The 27260-nt window shown below is 43.9% G+C and overlaps 1 protein-coding gene across 1 annotated transcript in view; it reads left to right on the top strand.

Moving 5' to 3' along the window:
• LOC126101208 (uncharacterized) overlaps positions 1-27260 on the top strand; it is a 111743-nt gene that overhangs the window by 43496 nt on the left and 40987 nt on the right. Inside the window, exon 3 of the mRNA XM_049911902.1 lies at positions 10019-10180. Coding sequence (XP_049767859.1) covers positions 10019-10180 — 162 coding nt within the window. The remainder of the gene's footprint in view (positions 1-10018; positions 10181-27260) is intronic.

Genomic DNA, 27260 nt, shown 5'->3' with positions numbered 1-27260 from the left:
ATCTCTCTTGAATGCTTTTTAGGCAACAGTGGTATATCTAGACTTGATAACTCTCATATGTGCCTCCAATTCTCTTTCGTTTCTTGGAATAATCCATACCTTGACTGAGAATGTCTACTCATGATGTAAGTTAAGCGAATTGAGACTGAAATGAGTGGGTAAACACCTGGTCAGTGAACGTTAAACAGGTGAACAGTTAATGGTGAATGATGAAGATATGAATGGTGAAAGTGAATGGTACATGGTACATGGGTGAATGGCTGAGTGGATACTGGTAAAAGGTAAACCTAACCTAATACCCTCCTCTCATATACTTTATGTGTTATCTATTACACGTTATTCATTAACCATCATCCATCCACGTACTCAAGCTGGCCGCGGTGGTCTAGTGGTTCTAGGCGCGCAGTCCGGAACCGCGGGACTGCTACGGTCGCAGGTTCGAATCCTGCCTCGGGCATGGATGTGTGTGATGTCCTTAGGTTAGTTAGGTTTAAGTAGTTCTATGTTCTAGGGGACTGATGACCACAGAAGTTAAGTCCCATAGTGCTCAGAGCCATTTGAACCATTTGAACCACGCATTCACCAGTCACAATTCACCAAATACTGTTCACCAATCATCTGTGAATTATTCACCCATTCACCATTCACCTATTCATCATACACTTCAGTCTAAAATTTCTTAATCAATATCATCATTAGATTTGCTTCAGGAAGCTGCGACTTTTTCCTTTAAACAATAGCAAATAATGAGTAACTTGAGTGTAATCAAGTAAATATATTAAAATGTTGTTGTTCCATTAAAACAGTCATTAAAAAGTAGAGAGGGAGAGAAGAAACTTATTATTATGGTGTATAAAATCGAGAGATGACCTTTACCGATTATGATAATAATGAGGCACATGTGGTTACATTGTATGTAATATCATGATGTTTTCACATGCCAAATGTATCATATTTCTCCCAAAATGTATCAGATTGCCCCAAAATGAGTTACTTTTCACTAATATTGTATTAACTCGCCCCCAATCTGTATCAACTGGCTCTGAAAGTACTTCGCCACTGAGCAAGATCAGCGCCATGCGAACCAAGACTGAATAAGATGATGACGATGATGGTGGTTATACTGATAGGAAAAATGTTTCACCAGCCCCCTCTTCCAGAGATTTGGTTGAATAGTGGCAGTATGATGTACATGCATAACCAAAAAGCGATTCCATTGTAATCACGTGGAAGTGGTGCAGATAAACTGCTGTTTTTGGGCACTAATGTTGTCACTGTTTTCTCTGATAATTCCCAGTGCACTTTACATGGTAAGTTAGATCTTAAATATTACCTGTGTGTGGTTTGTCCAAAAGTTTTGTGTATCAAGATAAATTTACACCATAGTACAGAGTCGAACTACAGTCATTTAGCAATCTATAATTAATTAATTTTTGTCAATAAGGAAGCTGTATGTAATTAAATAAGCAACTCAGTTGTGGAAAAATTGAATTTAATGGTCCTTGGAGGTTTCAGCGTATGTACAGTAATCCAACTAACATCATCAAGTTCCGTTGCTTATCCTAAAAGTTACTGTACATAATGTCAGTAAGGAACATACATTATTTTATTATGTAATTATAACAATTTACATTTGAAAATATTTTATTGAAGGGTCAACTGTGCTTGAAATTTATGTTGTATGTTCGAAACCCTATAAATTTTTTGGTTGGAATTACGATTCTTCGTGATCAGGGATTGTATTTGCATATTATCATAAGCAACCTGTGTACATAGGTTAGTTCTATTCATTAAATGATAAATAATTTTACTACAGACTGTTCTTTTGAGATATCGAGTCACCTTTTTGGGAGACGTTGTCGTATTGTCCAGTTTAAATGGTACAAACACATCCTTCCTTCCTTCCCTCCTGAAGTAGTGTATGGCTATGTAGTGTGCGTGTTTGTGTATCTGAGTGGTGTTTTACATCACGGATTTTTATTAGACATTGATGTTATGTAGTAGTTGGTTATAGGAAATACATTTTAGATTGCCACGGTACTCTAGTTATGACTGGTAAATACTACAGTAGTTCATTTTGTGAATAGCCTCATCTAGGGTCCCTCATCTGTACTAAAAGTCTATACTTACCTGTCAGTGTCACCAATCACATTTTTCTAGCAGTATTTTATTTTATTTCCACCTAAGTTTGTAGTGAAACATTACTAAAAAATGGTGACAATGTTTTCTACGAAATTACGTACTATAAATGTGAAGACAGCATTTGAACACTTAATATGCATCATGGAACAACAAACGTCATTCACCAACTTTCGTTAATGGCTGTAGAGTTCTCAAATCCAACGTGGATAAAATGAAATTTAGATTTAATTCTAGAGTGCGTTGCGGCTAACATCAAGAGTTGCCCTAATTAATTACATTCTTCCAGTAATTCTGGATGTATATTCGATTGTATGTTTGCTTAGATTTTAGCCAAGATATATTTTCTGCGGTTATAAGCTTCTTCAGGTTAAATTTACCTCACCGATTCATGAGGCGCAACTTGTAAGGTCAGTGTCTGTTTAGCATGTTACCTTATAGATAGATGGATGTAGACATGACAGTACCATTGAGACATACAACTTCACGTTTCACAGTCGTGTTTTTGGCACCAATTTGATGAATACGTGTGGGTGAAATGTATATGTGGGAAATAGGATTGCAATACCCGACATAAACGTTTCAATTTTTTCCGTTGCCGATGTATTTTTGGAGGCATTTAAAACGTTGAATGAACATTATGACACTTACCGAGCATGAAAAATGAGGAATCTTATTAATTTGAGACTCTGTTTTACCTGATACTCTGTACATTAATAGAACTGTGAGCACGTACGAGTGCAACCATCTTATTGTGGCCAGAAGTGTCAGGAGCATAAAGCAGCATATTGCAAATTTAAAATATGCAACACCTAAAGGCAAAATAACAGAAGCCACAAAAGCATGTTTTCTATAAAACACCTAGAGTGCAAAGGAGACACTACGGGGTGTGCGTTGGCTTGGGCAGTGACAAGAAATGTCATGAAGACTCTCGGAGTATTACATGAGATCACTTGGAGAAGCTGTGAGACGTGGCAACATGTTGGCAGTGACCACATATGGTCATACCAATGTTGAAGGGGCGGCACTTGGTGCACAATTCAGGTGCAGGAGCGGTGGCGTCCGACGAAGTGAGTTCAGTTCAGACAGCCGTTCAGGAGGGACATATCTGTCGGTCAGGCCCAGTGTGTGGACCCGCAGCATTTCCTCTGGGTCTGCTCGCTTTCTTACTTAGCCACATACTACTCCAGGAAACTTTGGACAATCAGGATTTGTGTATATTTAATCAAGTCATTTATTGATGTTTTTCTCATACGAGTGTTAAAGATTGTGCTTATTCAAGTGTTGCCTTTTCTTCGTATACTTCCCGACCGAGTTCCGTAAATCCTTCAGACTATTCTACTAACAATCTCCACGTTAGCTAACTGGGCGGACTATCCTCAGCTTCCTACGTCATTTAGAATGTACTCCGCTCGCTGGATGGCACAAGCAGCTGTTTTTATTTCATGTTTAGAAGATGTGCAAAATAATATTTAAAACAAAACTCAACTTAAGAGATAATGTATTGCTAATTTATTAATTACATCCCATAAGCAAATTCTGGTTCTTGCCTATTGATGAGAGTATATTTTATAATCATTCTCATGGTCCACAAGACGTTTACGTGCCGGTATAGCATATTATTTATTTATGCACAAGCGTTCAGGTACGAAAAAAACCAATGGGGCAGTTACTTTATAGTCCACCATCAAGTTTTCGACACCTGTTCATGCATATTCAAATACAGATCTATGTAAACAGGCAGAATACGGCACTGTTGTCGGCAACGTCTATATAAGACAAAAAATTTCTGATGCAGTTGTTAGATCGGTTACTGCTGGTACAATGACAGGTTATCAAGATTTAAGTGCGTTTGAACGTGGTGCTATAGTCGGCGTACGAGCTATACAACATCTCCGAGGTAACGATGAAGCGGGGATTTTTCCCGTACGACCATTTCGACTGTACTGCGAATGTCAGGAAGTCGTTAAAGCATCAAATCTCGGTCATCGCTGCCGCCGGAAAAAGATTATGCAAGAATGGAACCAACGACGACTGAAGGGAATCGTTCAACGTGACAAAAATGCAACCCTTCTCCTAATTGCTGCTGATTTCAATACTGGGCCATCAACAAGTGTCAGCGTGCGAAGTATTCAACGAAATGTCATCTACATGGGCTTTCGGAGAAGAAGGCCCACCCGTGAACCTTTGATGACTGCACGACACAAAGCAGTACGCCTCGCCTGCGTCCGTCAACACCGACATTGGACTGTTGATGACTGCAAACAGTTGCCTAGTCGGACGAGTCTCGTTTCAAATTGTATCGAGCGCATGGAAGTGCACGGGTACGGAGACAGTCTCATGAATCCATGCACCCTGCATGTTAGTAGAAGACTCTCCAAGCTGATGGAAGCTCAGTAATGGTGTAGAGCGTGGGCAGTGGGAGTGATATGGGACCCCTGATACGTCTAGATACGACTCTGACAGGTGACACATACGTAAGATTCCCGCCTTATCACCTGCGTCCATTCATATTCATTGTGCATCCCTACGGACTTGGGCAATTCCATTAGGACAATGCGACATCCCACACACCCAGAATTGCTACAGAATGGCTCTAGGAACAGTCTTCTGAGTTAAAACATTTCCGCTGGACAACTAACTCCCCAGACATGAACACTGTTGAGCATATCTGGGATGCCTTGCAACGTGTTGTCCAGAAGACATCTCCACCCCGTTGTACTCTTACGGATTTATGGACAGCCCTGCAGCATTCGTGGTGGGGATTCCCTCTAGAACTACTGCACGCATTAGTCGAGTCAATGCCACATTGTGATGCGGCACTTCTTCGTGCTTGCTGAGGACCTACACGATATTAGGCAGGTGTACCAGTTTCTTTGGCTCTCTTCATATATATATATATATATATATATATGTGTGTGTGTGTGTTTGCATATGATACAACGTTGTGATCATTCACGCAGAAATTTACACATTTTAACGTTGCTGACGTACTTTTCCAGATGTCCTACACATGGAAAGAATTACTTATACTTGGTAAGCATCACAGATGTGGAAAAATTTCATTGAGTTTCATACTTGCTTTGGAGACTAATTTTGTACATGGTAATAACACTGTTTACTGTTGCTGACAAGTGCGCTGTAAGCTGTACATTCGATCAGCAATGGGGACGATATCTCGTTTGAAATGCAGCATGTATGTCATATAACGCCGATTCGACGTTAGCAAGACGACTTGTTGGAACAAGCAAAACGCTCAGTCAGCGAATTCAGTTCTGCTTGCGTTGTCTGTCTGCCTTGTGGTACTTGCAAAGCATTACAGAGTAATTTACATGGGGAAAACAATAATTTCAGGCTTTGTTGTTCCTATGGTGAAGAAACTGAACATTGCATGTACACAAGTATTACTTCACGTAATTTTTGGGTAAAAGCTTTTGTCATTCCGCAAAAATTTCACTGTGTTTTGAGTGGACTGTAAAGTACTTTCAAGTACTACAAGTTGCGCTGTTTACTTACTTTAGCGTACAATTACTTTTGATCGTGGTGCAAAAAATTCAGAGCTGTCAGATAAATGTAGGATGAGGCGAAAATACAGCATGCTGCAGCCTGTAAGTAATTTTTTTGGGATAAATATTGAACAAACAAGAATTCAGGACATTGGGACACAGTCGCATGCTGTAGAGTGCAACCAAGAAGGCTACACTGTGATTGCATTTCTCATTTTAATCGTCTGTAACATAGTAAACTGGGTTTGAACATCAAATTTTAATAGTAATCTGTGAGAGGAGTGGAGCAGTGGCCGGGGAGGCTGCGGCGGCGAGGGTTTGTTACTCTGCGTTGTGCGATTTATTTAATGATGTCCACCTATCCCAGTAAAGCGTCCATTCACCACCCGTTGCTCTGCATTCGTAGGTACTATGTAGACGACGAGAAAAGCAGCTTTGAAGAAAACCACCGTTCTTACTTACAATTACACAGTCCGCGTAACTCAAGTAACAAGATAAACCTGTAAATCTCTGTTAATAATGGGCAATGTAGATACTGATGTTTTATTACGGTCCTTTTCATTTTTTGCTTCACCAAGCCCACATTTACGTTGGTAGTACATCTACTACTAGTTCGTGCAGATTAAATCACACATAAGACAGTCAGAAATGTGCTAAGTCCAATCCGAAATTTTACGAGATTCACACAGCCAATACAACGTTACAAAACGAGTTCACATTCGGTCCTTTTCAGTGGATTTATCGAAAGAAGATGCTCGCCAAAATGTTCTGTACATGCATACGGAACACGCCACACCGAATATTCACAAACGCCGATAGTCTCACACGCGGTTTATTCTGCAACCAACATTCCAAAACCTCTGAAAACTTCACCGTAATGTCTGTAATTGCATCTGCTATCACCGCGATGTAAATCGAGCGTGATTTAAACCTCACTTCTTGATCTTACAGATAATTTTTTCGGACACATTTAACACGACCTTCTCGTCCGACAGCGAGTCTACGACTGCCCGCATGCCGTCGCTCACAGAGCATATACACTCCTGGAAATGGAAAAAAGAACACATTGACACCGGTGTGTCAGACCCACCATACTTGCTCCGGACACTGCGAGAGGGCTGTACAAGCAATGATCACACGCACGGCACAGCGGACACACCAGGAACCGCGGTGTTGGCCGTCGAATGGCGCTAGCTGCGCAGCATTTGTGCACCGCCGCCGTCGGTGTCAGCCAGTTTGCCGTGGCATACGGAGCTCCATCGCAGTCTGTAACACTGGTAGCATGCCGCGACAGCGTGGACGTGAACCGTATGTGCAGTTGACGGACTTTGAGCGAGGGCGTATAGTGGGCATGCGGGAGGCCGGGTGGACGTACCGCCGAATTGCTCAACACGTGGGGCGTGAGGTCTCCACAGTATATCGATGTTGTCGCCAGTGGTCGGCGGAAGGTGCACGTGCCCGTCGACCTGGGACCGGACCGCAGCGACGCACGGATGCACGCCAAGACCGTAGGATCCTACGCAGTGCCGTAGGGGACCGCACCGCCACTTCCCAGCAAATTAGGGACACTGTTGCTCCTGGGGTATCGGCGAGGACCATTCGCAACCGTCTCCATCAAGCTGGGCTACGGTCCCGCACACCGTTAGGCCGTCTTCCGCTCACGCCCCAACATCGTGCAGCCCACCTCCAGTGGTGTCGCGACAGGCGTGAATGGAGGGACGAATGGAGACGTGTCGTCTTCAGCGATGAGAGTCGCTTCTGCCTTGGTGCCAATGATGGTCGTATGCGTGTTTGGCGCCATGCAGGTGAGCGCCACAATCAGGACTGCATACGACCGAGGCACACAGGGCCAACACCCGGCATCATGGTGTGGGGAGCGATTTCCTACACTGGCCGTACACCACTGGTGATCGTCGAGGGGACACTGAATAGTGCACGGTACATCCAAACCGTCATCGAACCCATCGTTCTACCATTCCTAGACCGGCAAGGGAACTTGCTGTTCCAACAGGACAATGCACGTCCGCATGTATCCCGTGCCACCCAACGTGCTCTAGAAGGTGTAAGTCAACTATCCTGGCCAGCAAGATCTCCGGATCTGTCCCCCATTGAGCATGTTTGGGACTGGATGAAGCGTCGTCTCACGCGGTCTGCACGTCCAGCACGAACGCTGGTCCAACTGAGGCGCCAGGTGGAAATGGCATGGCAAGCCGTTCCACAGGACTACATCCAGCATCTCTACGATCGTCTCCATGGGAGAATAGCAGCCTGCATTGCTGCGAAAGGTGGATATACACTGTACTAGTGCCGACATTGTGCATGCTCTGTTGCCTGAGTCTATGTGCCTGTGGTTCTGTCAGTGTGATCATGTGATGTATCTGACCCCAGGAATGTGTCAATAAAGTTTCCCCTTCCTGGGACAATGAATTCACGGTGTTCTTATTTCAATTTCCAGGAGTGTATGCTTCGAAAGAAAAAATATGAGAAGGATCTTTGGACCTGTTAACAGCGCGTAGCGTTGCGCAGTTGGAGGTGAGCCGCCAGCGGTGGTGGGTGTGGGGAAGTGAGATGGCGGATTTTTGAGAGCGGATGATCTGGATGTGTGTCTATCAGAAACAGTACATTTTTAAGACAGCATGTCATGAACTGCTATATATGTTATGACTTTTGAACACTATTAAGGTAAATACATTTTTTGTTCTCTATCAAACTCTTTCATTTGCTAACTATGCCTATCAGTAGTTAGTGCCTTCAGTATTTTGAATCTTTTATTTAGCTGGCAGTAGTGGCGCTCGCTGTATTGCAGTAGCTCGAGTAACGAAGTGATGTGTGAAAGGTATAGGTTAATGTTAGTCAGGGCCATTCTTTTGTAGGGATTTTCGAAAGTCAGATTGCGTTGCGCTAAAAATATTGTGTGTCAGTTTAAGCACAGTCATGGATAAATTTTCTAAGGGGACGTTGCATATGTCGACCCTTAGCCGAGGATACCTCACTGGAATCATCTGTTTTTTTCTTGTAGTTTGTGTAATTAGTGTAGCTATTGTTTATTGCTAGCGCGTAATCATAGAGAGAATGTCCTTTGTAGTTGTAGTTTTTCATTGTTGTACAGTAAATCAGTTGCGGCATGCATGTAGATTTGCACCAAGTATTTCGCAGCTGCGCTTGCAATTAACTAGATATTATTTTCAGTGCAATGTTAATGTGTTCTCTTATTTTTGCTATTCAAATTGTGCTTTTCTGTGTTATCGTGTGAAATATTGTGACAATAATGGCGTGTGAAAAACGTAACACTAGGCTCCAAGGCAAACTGAGAAATAATAGTGACGACGAGCGTAGCTTATCAGCACCACTGTGTAATGAATTAACAGGCATTCGAATTAGTAATTTGGTAATTGTGCATAGGGAAATGGAGCGGGCGGCAAATTATGGTGTAGACAGTGAAACAAGTAGTGAACAGGGAAGCATTATCGATCGATCGGTCGGCAACAGCTCGCCTCAGGAAACGGGAATGACAGAACAACAATGCAAACCAGCCATAGACTGCACACAGCACAGCCAGTGATTTTCATACAAAGCGCTACGTGGCGTTACCATTATAAAAACCTAAACAGCCTAGTTACAAGTGAACCGCTATTGAGGAAATTGAGTGAGACAGCATTTCTCTCAAATTGTAGAGCGATTTCACTGCTTCCTAAGCTCTTTTCGCACCAGGGCCATAGACACAAAATAAGGAAGATGACGGCTAGTACAGAGGCAGTAGAACCGTAGCAAAGCAAAGTGATCCTGCGGCTCTGCCAGAACTGTGAAAACGCTCCTCTGTCCCCCTCCCCCCCTTCCCCCCCTCCCCCACAACCCCTCGCACCACCACCCCTCCTTCGCCTGTAAAAATAACCTCTTGTAAATTTTCAGTAATCTGGATACCTAAGTAAACTAAATTACACATCTCTTCCACCTTTTTTGCTTGTTTCTTCCGGCGTTAACTATCGAACTTCCTTTCCTGTTACTTTCTGTTGTCGGTTTTCGCACCCTCTCTGTGCCTCGGCCCTCGGTCGGGGCTAACATCGCTATTCTCGCGCTAAGGCACTGACGGTCTCAGTCTATTATCTCATCCGCCCCCTCCATTTGTATGTGGAACAGGATAAGTTGTGACTGGCAGTAGTTCAAAGTACAATGTTGTCCTGAGCAGTCCATACTGTATATTGAGATATTTTTCATAAGAGTCGAACAGAAATGGTGTAAGAACCTTCTCGATTCTAAAATGTTCTCTAATTACAGATTAAGGATGTAGAAAGAAGAAATGCACTTTGTCGATATAAACAGTAATCAAAAACTGAACCTAGCTACTCACTTTTTTATCCTGTGTGTCTTTCTAGATGTGGACTGCGAAACAAATGCAGCAAAGTTTGACGATTCTGAAACGTCGATTGAGAACTGTCGGCCAGGCACCACATTTCGACGAAACTGTAACCTGTGTTACTGCTCGGAGGATGGTACGTCAGCAGTATGCAACACCCAGCCTTGTACCGGAACTGAAGGTAAGTTTCTGCCTGCCAGAGTGGATTTTAGTAGCGCTGTGTTACGGAAGCGGTGGGTCAGCTCCATCAACATCGACGTCACCCATTTGGCAGCCAATGCTAGACGGAGACCTTTTCCATTAATCAAAGACTTCTGTTACGCAGCCATATGGCTCAGTTTACATCACTTCATCTTCTCTGTTTCTTCCACACTCTCCGAAATCCTACAGATACAATTTTAGGTCCGTCTATCATCCATGTACATGGCCCATGTCCAGTGCATCTGTATATCATTTTCTTTGCAGTCATAATTAGCTCTTTAGTACCTGTCTGATTCGTAATCCATTTCATGTTTTCCAGTGTGTCTCGTCATAGCATGTGTTATGCGTTGTCCTTTCTTCACTGAACAACAATCAATTACTGAACGACTTCCGCATAAAAATTCGCCGGCTGGAGTGGCCGAGCGGTTCTAGGCGCTACAGTCTGGAACCGCGCGACCGCTACGGTCGCAGGTTCGAATCCTGCCTCGGGCATGGATGTGTGTGATGTCCTTAGGTTAGTTAGGTTTAAGTAGTTCTAAGTTCTAGGGGACTGATGACCTCAGATGATGAGTCCCATAGTGCTCAGAGCCAGCCATAAAAAATCCATATAGACCTTCCATCTTTCAATACTAATAATTCACGCTAATGGTAAAATTACTTTTCCAAGCAACTGGGAAGATCAGCGTTGGAACCCAGCTATGATTATTCCAGGACATTTTTTAATCCTTTGTTTATTTCATGTCCTATCTATTAAGTTACTGTCTTCATCTTTCCTGAGAGCTGGTTCTTCGATTTCTTGTTATTATTTTCGCTTTATTCATCATGCTTTACTTTAGTTTTATTATAATCGATTTTGAGGCTTAGTTTCAAACCTGCCCTTTTAAGATCTTTCATTCACTGTTGGATTTATCTACAGCAAAGACTGTTATCAGATTAATGAATATGATTTACGCTGACGTGGCAAAAGTTACTCGATACCTCCTAATGTAAGGTCTATATTCCTTTTGCGCTGCGTAGTGCATCAGCTCGACTTGTTGTGTACTCAACATGTCGTTGGAAGTCCCCTGCAGAAATATTGAGCCATACTACCTCTGCAGACGCCGTTATTGTGAATGTGTTGCCGATGCAGGAGTTTTTGCACTAACAGACTACTGAATTATGTACCAAATATGTATGATGGGATTCATGTCGGGTGATTTGGGTGGCCAAACCGTTCGCAAGAATTTTCCAGAATTTTCTTCAAACCAATCGCGAAGAGCTGTGGCTGGGTGGCATGGCACATAGTAATGCATTAAAATTCCATATTGTTTATAAGCATTAAAACCTGAATTGTTGCACATTGTCTCCAAGTAGCCAGAAATAATCATTTTCAATGAATAATCGGTTCAATTATAACAGAGGACCAGTCCATTCCAAGTAAACACAGTCACACTATTATGGAGCCACCAACAGCTTGTATAGGTGCTTTGTTGGCAACATTGATCCATGGCTTCGAGAGGTCTGCACCATACTCGAACGCTAATATCAGGTCTTACCAACTGAAGTCGGGACTCACCTAAGCAGATCACGGTTTTCCAGGCACTTAGGGTTCAACCGAAATGGTCACGAATCCAGGAGAGGCGTTGCAGGCCGTATAGTGCTATTAGCGAAGGCACTCGCATCGGACGTCTACTGCAATCTACCATTAACGCCAGTCGTAGCGCGTACCTTCGTCGTACCTCCCACAGTGATTTCTGCGATTATTTCAGTCAGTGTTGCTTGTTTGTTAGCACTGACAACTGTACGCGAACGCCACTACTCTCGGTTGTTAAGTGAAAGCCGTCAGCCACTGCGTTGTCCGTGATGAGAAGTAATGTCTGAAATTTAGTATTCTTTGCACGCTCTTGATACTGTGGATCTCAGAATATTGAATTGCCTAACGATTTCTGGAATGTAAACGCCCATGAGCCTAGATCCAACTACCATTCCGCGTTCAAAGTCTGTTTATTCCTGTCGTGGGGCCATAATCAGGTCGGAGACCTTCTCACATGAAACACGTGAGGGAAATGACTGTTCCACCAGTGTACAGCCCTTTTATACCGTGTGCTAGCGATACTACCGCCATCTCTACATGTGCATATCGCTATTCCATTACTTTATGTCACCTCAGCGTAGGTATTCAGTCAAAAATTTCAGTGCTGATGACTTTTCCGTGTTGTATAGTCGTGGTCCATGAAACTTTTCCATACCTAACGTTTCGTCCGTATCTGCACTGGGCATTCTCAGATGTGTTTCTGGTTTCAGTGAGTCTTTACAACTGGTGGATTGGGCGTAGCAGTGTGACATAAGTACTGTAAAACAAGGACGTGTAGAACTTTATACACTACTGGCCATTAAAATTGCTACACCACGAAGATGACGTGCTACAGACGTGAAATTTAACCGAAAGGAAGAAGATGCTGTGATATGCAAATGATTAGCTTTTCAGAGCATTGACACAAGGTTGGCGCCGGTGGCGACACCTACAACGTGCTGACATGAGGAAAGTTTCCAACCGATTTCTCATACACAAACAGCAGTTGACCGGCGTTGCCTGGTGAAACATTGTTGTGATGCCTTGTGTAAGGAGGAGAAATGCGTACCATCACGTTTCCGACTTTGATAAAGGTCGCATTATAGAGTATCGCAATTGAGGTTTATCGTATTGCGACATTGCTGCTCGCGTTGGTCGAGATCCAATCACTGGTAGCAGAATATGGCAGCGGCGGGTTCAGGAGAATCATATGGAACGCCGAGCTGGATCCCAACGACCTCGTATCACTAGCAGTCGAGACGACAGGCAATTTATCCACATGGCTGTAACGGATCGTGCAGCCACGTCTCGATCTCTGAGTCAGCAGATGGCGACATTTGCAAGACAACAACCATCTGCGCGAACAGCTCGACGACATTTGCAGCACCATGGACTATCAGCTCGGAGACCATGGCAGCGGTTACCCTTGACGCTGCATTACAGACAGGAGCGCCTGCGATGGTGTACTCAACGACGAACCTGGGTGCACGAATGGCAATACGTCAGTTTTTCCGATGAATCCAGGTTCTGGTTACAGCATCATGATAGTCGCATCCGTGTTTGGCGACATCGCGGTGAACGCACATTGGAAGCGTGTATTCTTCATCGCCTTACTGGCGTATCACCCAGCGTGATGGTATGGGGTGCCATTGGTTACACGTCTCGGTCGCCTCTTGGTCGCATTGACGGCACTTTGAACAGTGGACGTTACACTGTAGATGTGTTACGACCCGTGACTCTACCCTTCATTCGATCCCTGCGAAACCCTACATTTCAGCAGGATAATGCACGACCGCATGTTGCAGGTACTGTACGGGCCTTTCTGGATACAGAAAATGTTCGACTGCTGCCCTGGCCAGAACGTTCTCCAGATCTCTTACCAATTGGAAACGTTTGGTCAATGGTGGCCGAGCAACTAGCTCATCACAATACGCTAGTCACTACTCTTGATGAACTGCGGTATCGTGTTGAAGTTGCATGGGCAGCTGTACCTGTACATGGCATCCAAGCTCTGTTTGACTCAATGCCAAGGCGTATCAAGGCCGTTATTACGGACAGAGGTGGTTGTTCTGGGTACTGATTTCTCAGGATCTATGCACCCAAATTGAGTGAAAATGTAATCACATGTCAGTTCTAGTATAATGTATTTGTCCAATGAATACCTGTTTATCATCTACTTTTTTTCTTTTTGTAGCAATTTTAATGGTACTCATGTAATCCTTCTGGGAGACAGAAAGCTATCGACTATCGTCTGTCCAAGATAAAACTTAATTGTCGCTTCTGTAGAGCTACTGTCGATTTATCACTAAGTTTCACAGCTTGTTACTTTCTGTTAAGATTACCTCTGTGTGTGCATATTTCATTGGCTTCTTTATACAGCCCTGAATAATGCACTGTCCAGTAGCATTAATGTGACCACACGTCATATGGCTGAAGAACCACCTATTGTAGTGCGGACCGCTTCAAGACGTACAGGGAGAGGCTGAATGCGGTCATGGAAGGTAGCGACACGGATGTGCAGCCATAACGACTTCAGTGCTGAGCGCAGCTGCGGTATATTTCTCGATAGAAGGTCCATGGCGCACAGGCCAGGGGGGATGGTAGCGCGAATTTCGATTGGGTTTTAATTCGGCGAGTCTGGTGGTCAGGGGAGTACGTTAACCTCATCCTGGTACTCTTCGAACCACGCACTTACATTGCAAGCTGCGTGACACGGTCACTGTTCTGCTGGTAGATGCCATTACGACGAGGAGGAACAAACTGCATGTAGGGGTGGACACGGTCTCCAAGGACAGATGTGTACCTGTGCTGATTCATTCTGCCTTCCTTAATGACGAGATCACGCAGGAACTGATTTGTAAACCTTCTTCGGATCATAATGCTCCCTCTTCTGGCCTGGACCTCTCCGACGATTGTTGCAGGGTGCTTGCTATCAGACGTTCCATGCCATACAAGCATAAAACATGATTCATCTTGAAAAGATTACCTGTCACCATTCAGCGGAGGTCCAGTTGCTGTATTGGAGTGCAAATTCCAGCCTCGGTCGCCCATGAACTAAAGTCAGCACGTGTCCGTGAACCAGGCACCTGCTGCTGAGGCCCATATGTACTAACGTTCGCTGAACGGTGTTGAGGAGACACTGTTGGTAGCTCCTTGGTTTATCTGGACGGTCCGCTACCCAACAGTTGCAAGTCTATTACCTCGTACACATCTCCACAGCTGACGTTCACCCATGTAATCTACAGCCTGTGTTGCATCACAGCTGCCTGGGCGCCGGTTTCAGATAGCGTCGTTTTACCATCCACGATATACTTTAATCACAGCAGCACGCGAAGGTAAAAATGGTTCAAATGGCTCTGAGCACTATGGGACTTAACTTCTGAGGTCATCAGTCCCCTAGAACTTAGAACTACTTAAACCTAACTAACCTAAGTACATCACACATATCCATGCCAGAGGCAGGATTCGAACCTACGACCGTAGCGGTCGCGCGATTCCAGACTGCAGCGCCGAGAACCGCTCGGCCACCCCGGCCGGCAGCACGCGAATGTTTCACAAACTTAGCCATTTAGCAATTTCTTCGATCCATGGCTCGAAGCCCAATGATTACGCTCTTCTAGACATGAGATAAATTGCTCCGTTTCCGCAATACGACTACGGCTGTATTGTTTTGCTACGGTCGCAGGTTCGAATCCTGCCTCGGCCATGGATGTGTGTGATGTCCTTAGGTTAGTTAGGTTTAAGTAGTTCTAAGTTCTAGGGGACTGATGACCTAAGATGTTACGTCCCATAGTGCTCAGAGCCATTTGAACCATTTGACTGTATTGTTTCCTGCATTCCATCCATACACTTTATATAAGCCCCCCCCCCCCCCCCCCCACACACATACACTGACTGCCACCTGCCGCCTGGGAGTGGTTATTGCACATTGAGGTCGAACATGGGTGGTTGTCACATTAATGGGACTTCGCAGTGCAGATCGTCATTGCAGATAGAATTTTGGTTCCAGGAAACTTCACTTCACGGTTTGTGTCTGCAGAGCATTCTCTGCTACAGCTGATTTTTCTTTTCTCTCTTCATTCAGCCTTGAAATCAAGCCTATCTTGGTAGATCCAATGCAGACGTTACCATACATACACCGAATTTTATACACCCCATGCTGATAAAGGAAGGCGTTTATCCATTATAGCTCAGAGTGCTTGATGTACACTGCGCAAGAGAACTCAAGGGTTATTTATCGTAAAAACCAATAATTTTCCCATGTAGTGACATAGAAGCGTTATACACTACTAATCATTAAACTTGCTACACTAGGAAGAAATGCAGATGATAAAGGGGTATTCATTGGACAAATATATTATACTAGAAGTGACATGTGACAACATTTTCACGAAATTTGGGTGCATAGATCCTGAGAAATCAGTACCCAGAACAACCACCTCTGGCCTTAATAACTGCCTTGATACCCCTGGACATTGAGTCAAACAGAGCTTGGATGGCGTGTACAGGTACAGTTTGCCCATGCAGCTTCAACACGATTCCACAGTTCATCAAGAGTAATGACGGGCGTATTGTGACGAGCCAGATGCTCGACCGCCATTGACTAGACGTTTTCAGTTGATGAGAGATCTGGAGAACGTGCTAGCGAGAGCAGCAGTCGAACATTTTCTGTATCCAGAAGGGCCAGTACAGGACCTGCAACATGCAGTCTTGCATTATCCTGCTGAAATGTAGGGTTTCGCAGGGATCGAATGAAGGGTAGAGCCACGGGTCATAACACATCTGAAATGTAACGTCCACTGTTCAATGTGCGGTCAATGCGAACAAGAGGTGACCGAGACGTGTAACCAATGGCACCCTGCTAAAAGTCCTTGGATCTCTACCAACGCGAGCATCAACGTCGCGATACGATAAACCGCATTCGCGATAGGCTAAAATCCGACCTTTATCAAAGTCGGAAACGTGATGGTTCGCATTTCTCCTCCTTACACGAAGCATCACAACAATGTTTCACCAAGCAACGCCGGTCAACTGCTGTTTCATCATCATCATCATCATCATCATTTAAGACTGATTATGCCTTTCAGCGTTCAGTCTGGAGCATAGCCCCCCTTATACAGTTCCTCCATGATCCCCTATTCAGTGCTAACATTGGTGCCTCTTCTGATGTTAAACCTATTACTTCAAAATCATTCTTAACCGAATCCAGGTACCTTCTCCTCGGTCTGCCCCGACTCCTCCTACCCTCTACTGCTGAATCCATGAGTCTCTTGGGTAACCTTGCTTCTCCCATGCGTGTAACATGACCCCACCATCTAAGCCTGTTCGCCCTGACTGCTACATCTATAGAGCTCATTCCCAGTTTTTCTTTGATTTCCTCATTGTGGACACCCTCCTGCCATTGTTCCCATCTACTGGTACCTGCAATCATCCTAGCTACTTTCATATCCGTAACCTCAACCTTGTTGATAAGGTAACCTGAATCCACCCAGCTTTCGCTCCCGTACAACAAAGTTGGTCGAAAGATTGAACGGTGCACAGATAACTTAGTCTTGGTACTGACTTCCTTCTTGCAGAAGAGAGTAGATCGTAGCTGAGCGTTCACTGCATTAGCTTTGCTACACTTCGCTTCCAGTTCTTTCACTATGTTGCCATCCTGTGAGAATATGCATCCTAAGTACTTGAAACCGTCCACCTGTTCTAATTTTGTTCCTCCTATTTGGCACTCAATCCGTTTATATTTCTTTCCCACTGACATTACTTTCGTTTTGGAGATGCTAATCTTCATACCATAGTCCATACATTTCTGATATAGCTCTGAAATATTACTTTACAAACTTTCAATCGAATCTGCCATCACAACTAAGTCATCCGCATATGCAAGACTGCTTATTTTGTGTTCACATATCTTAATCTCACCCAGCCAGTCTATTGTTTTCAACATATGATCCATAAATAATATGAACAACAGTGGAGACAGATTGCAGCCTTGTCTTACCCCTGAAACTACTCTGAACCATGAACTCAATTTACTGTCAACTCTAACTGCTGTCTGACTATCCATGTAAAGACCTTTAATTGCTTGCAAAAGTTTGCCTCCTATTCCATAATCTTGTAGAACAGACAATAACTTCCTCCTAGGAACCCGGTCATATGCCTTTTCTAGATCTATAAAGCATAGATACAATTCCCTGTTCCACTCATAACACTTCTCCATTATTTGCCGTAAGCTAAAGATCTGGTCCTGACAACCTCTAAGAGGCCTAAACCCACACTGATTTTCATCCAATTGGTCCTCAACTAATACTCGCACTTTCCTTTCAACAATACCTGAGAAGATTTTACCCACAACGCTGATTAAAGAGATACCTCTGTAGTTGTTACAATCTTTTCTGTTTCCATGTTTAAAGATTGGTGTGATTACTGCTTTTGTCCAGTCTGATGGAACCTGTCCCGACTCCCAGGCCATTTCAATTATCCTGTGTAGCCATTTAAGACCTGATATTCCACTGTATTTGATGAGTTCCGACTTAATTTCATCCACCCCAGCCGCTTTATTGCACTGCAATCTATTGACCATTTTTTCCACTTCCTCAATTGTGATCCTATTTCCATCATCATTCCTATCCCATTCTACCTCGAAATCTAAAACATTACTGATCGCATTTTCACCTACATTGAGCAACTCTTCAAAATATTCCCTCCATCTGCCCAAGGCATCCACAGGATTCACCAGCAGTTTTCCTGACCTGTCCAAAATACTTGTCATTTCCTTCTTACCTCCCTTTCGAAGACTGCTAATTACACTCCAGAATGGTTTTCCAGCAGCTTGACCCATAGTCTCCAACCTGTTTCCAAAGTATTCCCACGATTTCTTCTTGGATGCTGCAATTATCTGTTTGGCTTTGTTTCTTTCTTCAGCATAACTTTCTCTGTCTACCTGGGTTCTGGTATGTAGCCATTTTTGATACGCCTTCTTTTTCCTTTTACAGGCTGCCTTGACTGTATCATTCCACCAAGCTGTTTGCTTCATCCTACTTTTACACACTACTGTTCCAAGACATTCTTTAGCCACTTCTAGTACTGTGTCCCTGTACCTTGTCCATTCCTTTTCCAATGACTGTAATTGACTACATTCAACTAACTGGTACCTTTCTGAGATCGCTGATATGTATTTGTGCCTGATTTCCTTATCCTGAAGTTTCTCCACTCTTATCCTCCTACATATGGACCTGACCTCCTGCACTTTCGGCCTCACAATCCCAATTTCACTGCAGATTAAATAATCTATCTTATCTTGATCTGTCCCTTCACAATGCGAATATACTGACACAATCCTAATTTTCTTGCTAGACACTGTCAAATCTATCCACATCAGTCGTTCGTTTACATACCTTATTGCAACTATGCTGGGTTCCATTACTTTCCTGATGTAAAGCCCTACACCCCATTGTGCTACTCCTTCTTTGACTCCTGACAGGTAGACCTTGTATTCTCCCACTACCTCTTCTTTCTCACCCCTTACCCGAATGTCACTAACAGCTAAAACGTCCAGCCCCATCTTACTTGCAGCCTCTGCCAGCTCTACCTTCTTCCCAGAGTAGCCCCCATTGATATTAATAGCTCCCCATCTCATTACCATTTGTTTGCCAAGTCGTATCTTAGGAGTCCCTGGTTTGTCAGTTAGAGGTGGGACTCCGTCACCTCCAAAGGTCCGAGGCATTTTGCTCTGATTATTGCCAGCATCATATTTAAAGTACCAGGGAAGCAGGTTGCTAGCCTTACTTGCCCCGAGTCCCATTGGGTTTTACCCCTAATGGCTGAGGGACTAACCGGTGGATTTGGTAGTCTTTTCCGTATGAGCACAAAGGTGACCACAACTCAGAATATGTCCGAGATGCCCAGCCGTATTCCCAAGTAACTGGTATCCTGTCTGTCGGGACCACTTACTTGGCCACTCATACGTTGCCCGAGGTTCATGAACTAGGACATGACTACAGGAACCCACACCATGAACCACTGCTGTTTGTGTATGAGAAATCGGTTGGAAACTATCCTCATGTCAGTACGTTGTAGGTGTCGCCGCAGGCGCCAACCTAGTGTGAACGCTCTGAAAAGCTAATCATTACCATATCACAGCATCTGCTTCCTGTCGGTTAAATTTCGCGTCTGTAGCCCGTCATCTTCGTGGTGTAGCAATTTTAATGGCCAGTAGTGTATTTTGTAGTGAGCATCGTGCTGGAGCAAGGTATCGATACCCACAGCACCCAAATGACTGCACAAAAGAGAGTTAGGTAAGGAACTGAATTCGCAGATTTCATTGTTGTCCTATGTGCAATTCCACGTGAATTGATTCAACTCCACATAAATAATTATTAGAAAAATTAACTAATGTTCACCAAAATCTGTAACCTGGATGTTGTTGTTGTTGTGGTCTTCAGTCCTGAGACTGGTTTGATGCAGCTCTCCATGCTACTCTATCCTGCGCGAGCTTCTTCATCTCCCAGTACCTACTGCAACCTACATCCTTCTGAATCTGCTTCGTGTATTCATCTCTAGGTCTCCCCCTACGATTTTTACCCTCCACGCTGCCCTCCAATACTAAATTGGTGATCCCTTGATGCCTCAGAACATGTCCTACCAACCGATCCCTTCTTCTGGTCAAGTTGTGCCACAAACTTCTCTTTTCCCCAATCCTATTCAATACTTCCTCATTAGTTATGTGATCTACCCATCTACTCTTCAGCATTCTTCTGTAGCACCACATTTCGAAAGCTTCTCTTCTCTTCTTGTCCAAACTATTTACTGTCCATGTTTCACTTCCATACATGGCTACACTCCATACAAATACTTTCAGAAATGACTTCCTGACGCTTAAATCTATACTCGATGTTAACAAATTTCTCTTCTTTAGAAACGCTTTCCTTGCCATTGCCAGTCTACATTTTATATCCTCTCTACTTCGACCATCATCAGTTATTTTGCTCCCCAAATAGCAAACCTCCTTTACTACTTTAAGTGTCTCAAATCCTAATCTAATACCCTCAACATCACCCGACTTAATTCGACTACATTCCATTATCCTCGTTTTGCTTTTGTTGATGTTCATCTTATATCCTCCTTTCAAGACGCTGTCCATTCCGTTAAACTGCTCTTCCAAGTCCTTTGCTGTCTCTGACAGAATTACAATGTCATCGGCGAACCTCAAAGATTTTATTTCTTCGCCATGGATTTTAATACCTACTCCGAACTTTTCTTTTGTTTCCTTTACTGCTTGCTCAATATACAGATTGAGTAACATCGGGGAGAGGCTACAACCCTGTCTTACTCCCTTCCCAACCACTGCTTCCCTTTCATGTCCCTCGACTCTTATAACTGCCATCGCGTTTCTGTACAAATTGTAAATAACCTTTCGCTCCCTGTATTTTACCCCTGCCCCCTTAGGATTTGAAAGAGAGTATTCCAGTCAACATTGTCAAAAGCTTTCTCTAAGTCTACAAATGCTAGAAACGTAGGTTCGCCTTTCCTTAATCTTTCTTCTAAGATAAGTCGTAAGGTCAGTATTGCCTCACGTGTTCCAGTATTTTTACGGAATCCAAACTGATCTTCCCCGAGGTCGGCTTCTACTAGTTTTTCCATTCGTCTGTAAAGAATTCGTGTTAGTATTTTGCAGCTGTGGCTTATTAAACTGACTGTTCGGTAATTTTCACATCTGTCAACACCTGCTTTCTTTGGGATTGGAATTATTATATTCTTCTTGAAGTCTGAGGGTATTTCGCCTGTTTCATACATCTTGCTCACCAGATGGTAGAGTTTTGTCAGGACTGGCTCTCCCAAGGCCGTCAGTAGTTCCAATGGAATGTTGTCTACTCCGGGGGCCTTGTTTCGACTCAGGTCTTTCATGCTCTGTCAAACTCTTCACGCAGTATCGTATCTCCCATTTCATCTTCATCTACATCCTCTTCCATTTCCATAAAATTGTCCTCAAGTGCATCGCCCTTGTATAGACCCTCTATATACTCCTTCCACCTTTCTGCTTTCCCTTCTTTGCTTAGAACTGGGTTTCCATCTGAGCCCTTGATGTTCATACAAGTGGTTCTCTTATCTCCAAAGGTCTCTTTAATTTTTCTGTAGGCAGTATCTATCTTACCCCTCGTGAGATAAGCCTCTACATCCTTACATTTGTCCTCTAGCCATGTCTGCTTAGAAATTTTGCACTTCCTGTCGATCTCATTTTTTAGACGTTTGTATTCCTTTTTGCCTGCTTCATTTACTGCATTTTTATATTTTCTCCTTTCATCAATTAAATTCAGTATTTCTTCTGTTACCCAAGGATTTCTACTAGCCCTCGTCTTTTTACCTACATGATCCTCTGCTGCCTTCACTACTTCATCCCTCAAAGCTACCCATTCTTCTTCTACTGTATTTCTTTCCCCCATTCCTGTCAATTGTTCCCTTATGCTCTCCCTGAAACTCTGTACAACCTCTGGGTCTTTCAGTTTATCCAGGTCCCATCTCCTGAAATTCCCACCTTTTTGCAGTTTCTTCAGTTTTAATCTACAGGTCATCACCAATAGATTGTGGTCAGAGTCCACATCTGCCCCTGGAAATGTCTTACAATTTAAAACCTGGTTCCTAAATCTCTGTCTTACCATTATATAATCTATCTGATACCTTTTAGTATCTCCAGGGTTCTTCCATGTATACAACCTTCTATCATGATTCTGAAACCAAGTGTTAGCTATGATTAAGTTGTGCTCTGTGCAAAATTCTACCAGGCGGCTTCCTCTTTCATTTCTTAGCCCCAGTCCATATTCACCTACTACGTTTCCTTCTCTCCCTTTTCCTACACTCGAATTCCAGTCACCCATGACTATTAAATTTTCGTCTCCCTTCACTATCTGAATAATTTCTTTTATTTCATCATACATTTCTTCAATTTCTTCGTCATCTGCAGAGCTAGTTGGCATATAAACTTGTACTACTGTAGTAGGTGTTGGCTTCGTATCTATCTTGGCCACAATAATACGTTCACTATGCTGTTTGTAGTAGCTTACCCGCATTCCTATTTTCCTATTCATTATTAAGCCTATTCCTGCATTACCCCTATTTGACTTTGTGTTTATAACCCTGTAGTCACCTGACCAAAAGTCTTGTTCCTCCTGCCACCGAACTTCACTAATTCCCACTATATCTAACTTTAACCTATCCATTTCCTTTTTTAAATTTTCTAACCTACCTGCCCGATTAAGGGATCTGACATTCCACGCTCCGATCCGTAGAACGCCAGTTTTCTTTCTCCTGATAACGACATCCTCTTGAGTAGTCCCCGCCCGGAGATCCGAATGGGGGACTATTTTACCTCCGGAATATTTTACCCAAGAGGACGCCATCATCATTTAACCATACAGTAAAGCTGCATGCCCTCGGGAAAAATTACGGCCGTAGTTTCCCCTTGCTTTCAGCCGTTCGCAGTACCAGCACAGCAATGCCGTGTTGGTTATTGTTACAAGGCCAGATCAGTCAATCATCCAGATTGTTGCCCTTGCAACTACTGAAAAGGCTGCTGCCCCTCTTCAGGAACCACACGTTTGTCTGGCCTCTCAACAGATACCCCTCCGTTGTGGTTGAACCTATGGTACGGCTATCTGTATCGCTGAGGCACGCAAGCCTCCCCACCAACGGCAAGGTCCATGGTTCATGGGGGGGGGGGGGGGGGGTAACCTGGATGTGGGTATGGAAAGCCTGTTTCACTACTGAGATTTTGATATCAGAATAAGATTTATTTGAATCAAAGACATTTATGTGAAATGTGATTACGCACTTGAATAATGAACGAATGTTAGTCTCAAACATAAAGAACAAGTGAATTCTGCGACTGTATGGTTGGCAAAATTCACCATGATCCCTACTGCCCTCTTTGAGATACCGTGCAAACTAGTTGGTATCAAAGGGAACAAAATCAGATGTAAATTAGTATACTATGCTCCATTAATTGATCACTCAGGAAAAACTGCTATGAAGCATGTGAAATGATTCATACTGCGATTTCGACACGCTTGAGTCTTCTGAAGGGGGCATTTGAACAGCCTATTAACTCGTTGAATGCCTGAGCTGCGCTTATTACCGCTAATGTTGTCATTGTTGGAATGACCTACGACTGCCTCGAATGGAGGCCATTCCTGGAATCAGGATGTCAGCACAGCAGGTCGATCAAAGCACACCAGAGTGAAGTCTCCACTAGCATCGCGTTTACAAAATTACCATGTTTTGCCTCTGATTGTCCAGACATCGCCTGAAATAGCCTTCCAAGTGGTCCGGAAAAGAACTTCCTCGTTCCACTCAGCAACCACCAAAATCCACAGCGTTCACTCCACCAAAAGCCCGTCATTGCCAATCCTGCCCAAGCAGCAGACGTTGTGTCAGTTACACTCCCGAAACTAGCGCCGTGGACACCCGCCACCTTAGCCGGCCTGTGTGGTCGTGCGGTTCGAGGCGCTTCAGTCTGGAACCGCGTGACCGCTATGGTCGCAGATTCGAATCCTGCCTCGGGCATGGACCTGTGTGATATACTTAGGTTAGTTAGGTGTAAGTAGTTCTTAGTTCTAGGGGACAGATGACCACAGATGTTAAGTCCCATAGTGCTCTGAGCCATTTGAACCATTTGAACTCCCGCCACACATATAGTTAAACCGTATCCTCCAGTGGAATAACTTCCCATCACAGTAAATGGCGCCTTCCAGCGTGAGCTGAGGTCACGGCCAGGCCACCAATCACCGAGTTTGCAGACGGCGCTTGCGGGAAGCCATAGCCGTTTCGAGCGTGCGGTTGATCTAAGATTCTGTTACAGTATTCTGCGCAACGGATTAATCTGAGATGTACCCTTTACCCTGTGGCTCTTGCAAGATGCAATTTCCACCCCCAAATTACTACAGAATGCAGACAGACGCTCCTAACGTTCTAAAGAGAAATGCCTAAAAAACTTTCAGCAATAAATATCTTCTGGAGTCGTCCGCTGTAAGGAAAGGATACTAAGGTACGGGAGTAGTGCTAGTTAGTGTAAGAAAAACATGAAACTAACGAAAATTATTATTTATTTTGCAAAAATTCTGAGAAATAACATTGTCACTTTTAGTTATGAATTGAACAAGTTATATCCTGGTTCTTTTCGGAATGTGAAGTTACCTCTCAAGGGTAGGATTCGCTTACTAAATTTCCATACAAACTTTAAGATGGTTGTTGACTGAGCAGAATGACTGAGAGGGGCTCCTACTCAACGTGAATAATTATCCTTTAGAATGTCACTGGGTACTGTCGAGGCTGTCGTGTGTGAAATGCAGTGAAGTTTACTGTTGTGGAGGAAATATGGGGCTCGCAATAGGTGTAGCGCACAATACCGTAAACTGCGATGACTGCTGTCTGCGCCGCTCGCTGCTGACAAATAAGATAACTCTCGTTCTATCTGGATTGACCTTCGCCAGTCAAACTCTCCCTACATCTTCATGAAGTCAAGGATTCCTATTCGCCCCTAGTCTAACTATTGGCGTGGTACACCGGTCAGATAACCAGTCCACCGTGATGCCACTGAAAAATTCGCTCGCAGGTGTTTAACTATAACTCTGTCCATTCACACCGCACATAAGTATGTCGGCCAACACAGTGATCAACGCTTAATCGCAAGGACGCAATGTAGAGTGTCGCACTTCGATTCGCTCTCGACAGAGATGCTCTCCCAGTGAAGTACTGAGGAGAGACTTGTTCCTCGCTCCAAGAGCGACAACAGAACGGCCCCTCTCCACACCAGACGTGAAGGGGTATATCTTTCGGTCTCTTCCATTACTCCTTCAGCTCAAGGCGTCAGAAATATCGGCTGCCAATCAGCATTGCTCTTCTAAAACGGGAGAATGACGTTTCGTTTAAGGCGACCAATCTGGAAACCTGTAGCATTGGCGTTTGGCGTTTGCTGTCTCCCTGTGAAAATCTCTGAAACTGCGTGCTATGTGTAAAGAATGCATAGGCTGGCCGCTCCCACACAATGTAGCGGAATTTGCTTTTAAGCCGAACACAGGGTCGTTCCCCCTTTTCACTCGGGCCCACGCTGTCTGCTCTACATGCTGGGTTGTCCTCTGAAGGAACCAGCCTCCCGGTGCATGGTCTGCCTTTCTCATACTAAAAGCTCCTGTGACTGTCGTGTCTGGAATGTATGTGTGTGCACCAGCATCGAGTATGTCAACCATGGTGCGCTTACTTGTTATTTGCATATAGTTTACATGAATTCATACAACACTGACTTTATCTTATCGTGTTTGGGCTCGAATGAAGCGTCTTGATGTGCGAAATATGATTGTGAGGGCGGAATATGTAAGCAGTGAAGGTCAGGAGACCATGACGTCTTAAACGTGGGAGCACGCGAACGTGTTATACTCGTATGAAGAAAGTGGCCAGAGGGTCTGGTACCCTGCGGAGTTGAGCTCACAGTTCCAGGAAGGCCAGTAAATAGGGCGTGCCGGCACTGTAGCTGGAGCTACATCATTTGGCCGTGTATCCATCGGAACACGCCACTCCCACTGCACGGCTGTAAGACTACTGGCGAAGGCGCCATTGTCGATTCTTCCCATCCTTCAAAGAACTGGTCAGAGGCCCTCGACTCACTAACGCACTCCTTAGCTGTGTGCCTCGGCCTTACGAACCGACAACAAAAAACAAAGCAGAAGAAAAGCAGCGGTGAGAAGAGAGTTGCGCAACCCAAAGTAATTGGAATATGAAACCATTTAAGTACATAGTACTCAATGACTGTATCTGAATATTTAAGATCAGTGCACACACAATAAATATTCTTGGCATAATCGATAAAATGTAAGAGGGATGGACCGGAAGGTGAATTATTATTTTCGATAAAGAGTGTTTTATCTCTATTTTGTGTGGCGCTGTATAGAGGTAACTGAAAAATAAATTTTGATTAGAGGAAGTTAACGGGAGTGCCGTTAATTAAAAGAAACAGCCAAGTACAAAAAAAATTATGAGTTTAAATTATGAGATGGCACAGATAAATTTACCACTAAGAGAGAGAAAATTAAATAATTCGAGATTTTGTCTCACCTCCTTTGATACCGCTGGGGTAGACTGACCGCAGAAATCGTTTGTTGGCCGTATGCCGATCATTAATATTACGCGTTTTGCACAGAGGTGCTGCCCGGAAACTGCGTTTACAGATCGGCTTAACAGATCTCAGGGACGGAAGAGTGGCTGCTACAAACTCGAACACCAATGGTGTTCGGAACTCGAACACCAATGGTGTTCGGCAGCGGGTAGCAAATGATATGTGGGCAGTCTTGCAGTTCTCCTGGCTGAATCATAGAAAGGTTGGCAGGCAAGGTTAACGTTATTGAAATGAAACATTGATAAACAATAACAGTTATTCATATATTGACGATACTTTTACATGTATGAATACTGCACACACCTTCAAAAGGTTACATAATGATTCGAGAGCAACCATTAAGAGAGC

The sequence above is a fragment of the Schistocerca cancellata genome, chromosome 9 (assembly GCF_023864275.1).
Source record: "Schistocerca cancellata isolate TAMUIC-IGC-003103 chromosome 9, iqSchCanc2.1, whole genome shotgun sequence".
NCBI lineage: Eukaryota > Metazoa > Arthropoda > Insecta > Orthoptera > Acrididae > Schistocerca > Schistocerca cancellata.
The sequence above is the reverse complement of the archived record's forward strand: the minus strand, read 5'-3'. Positions and strand labels throughout refer to the sequence as shown.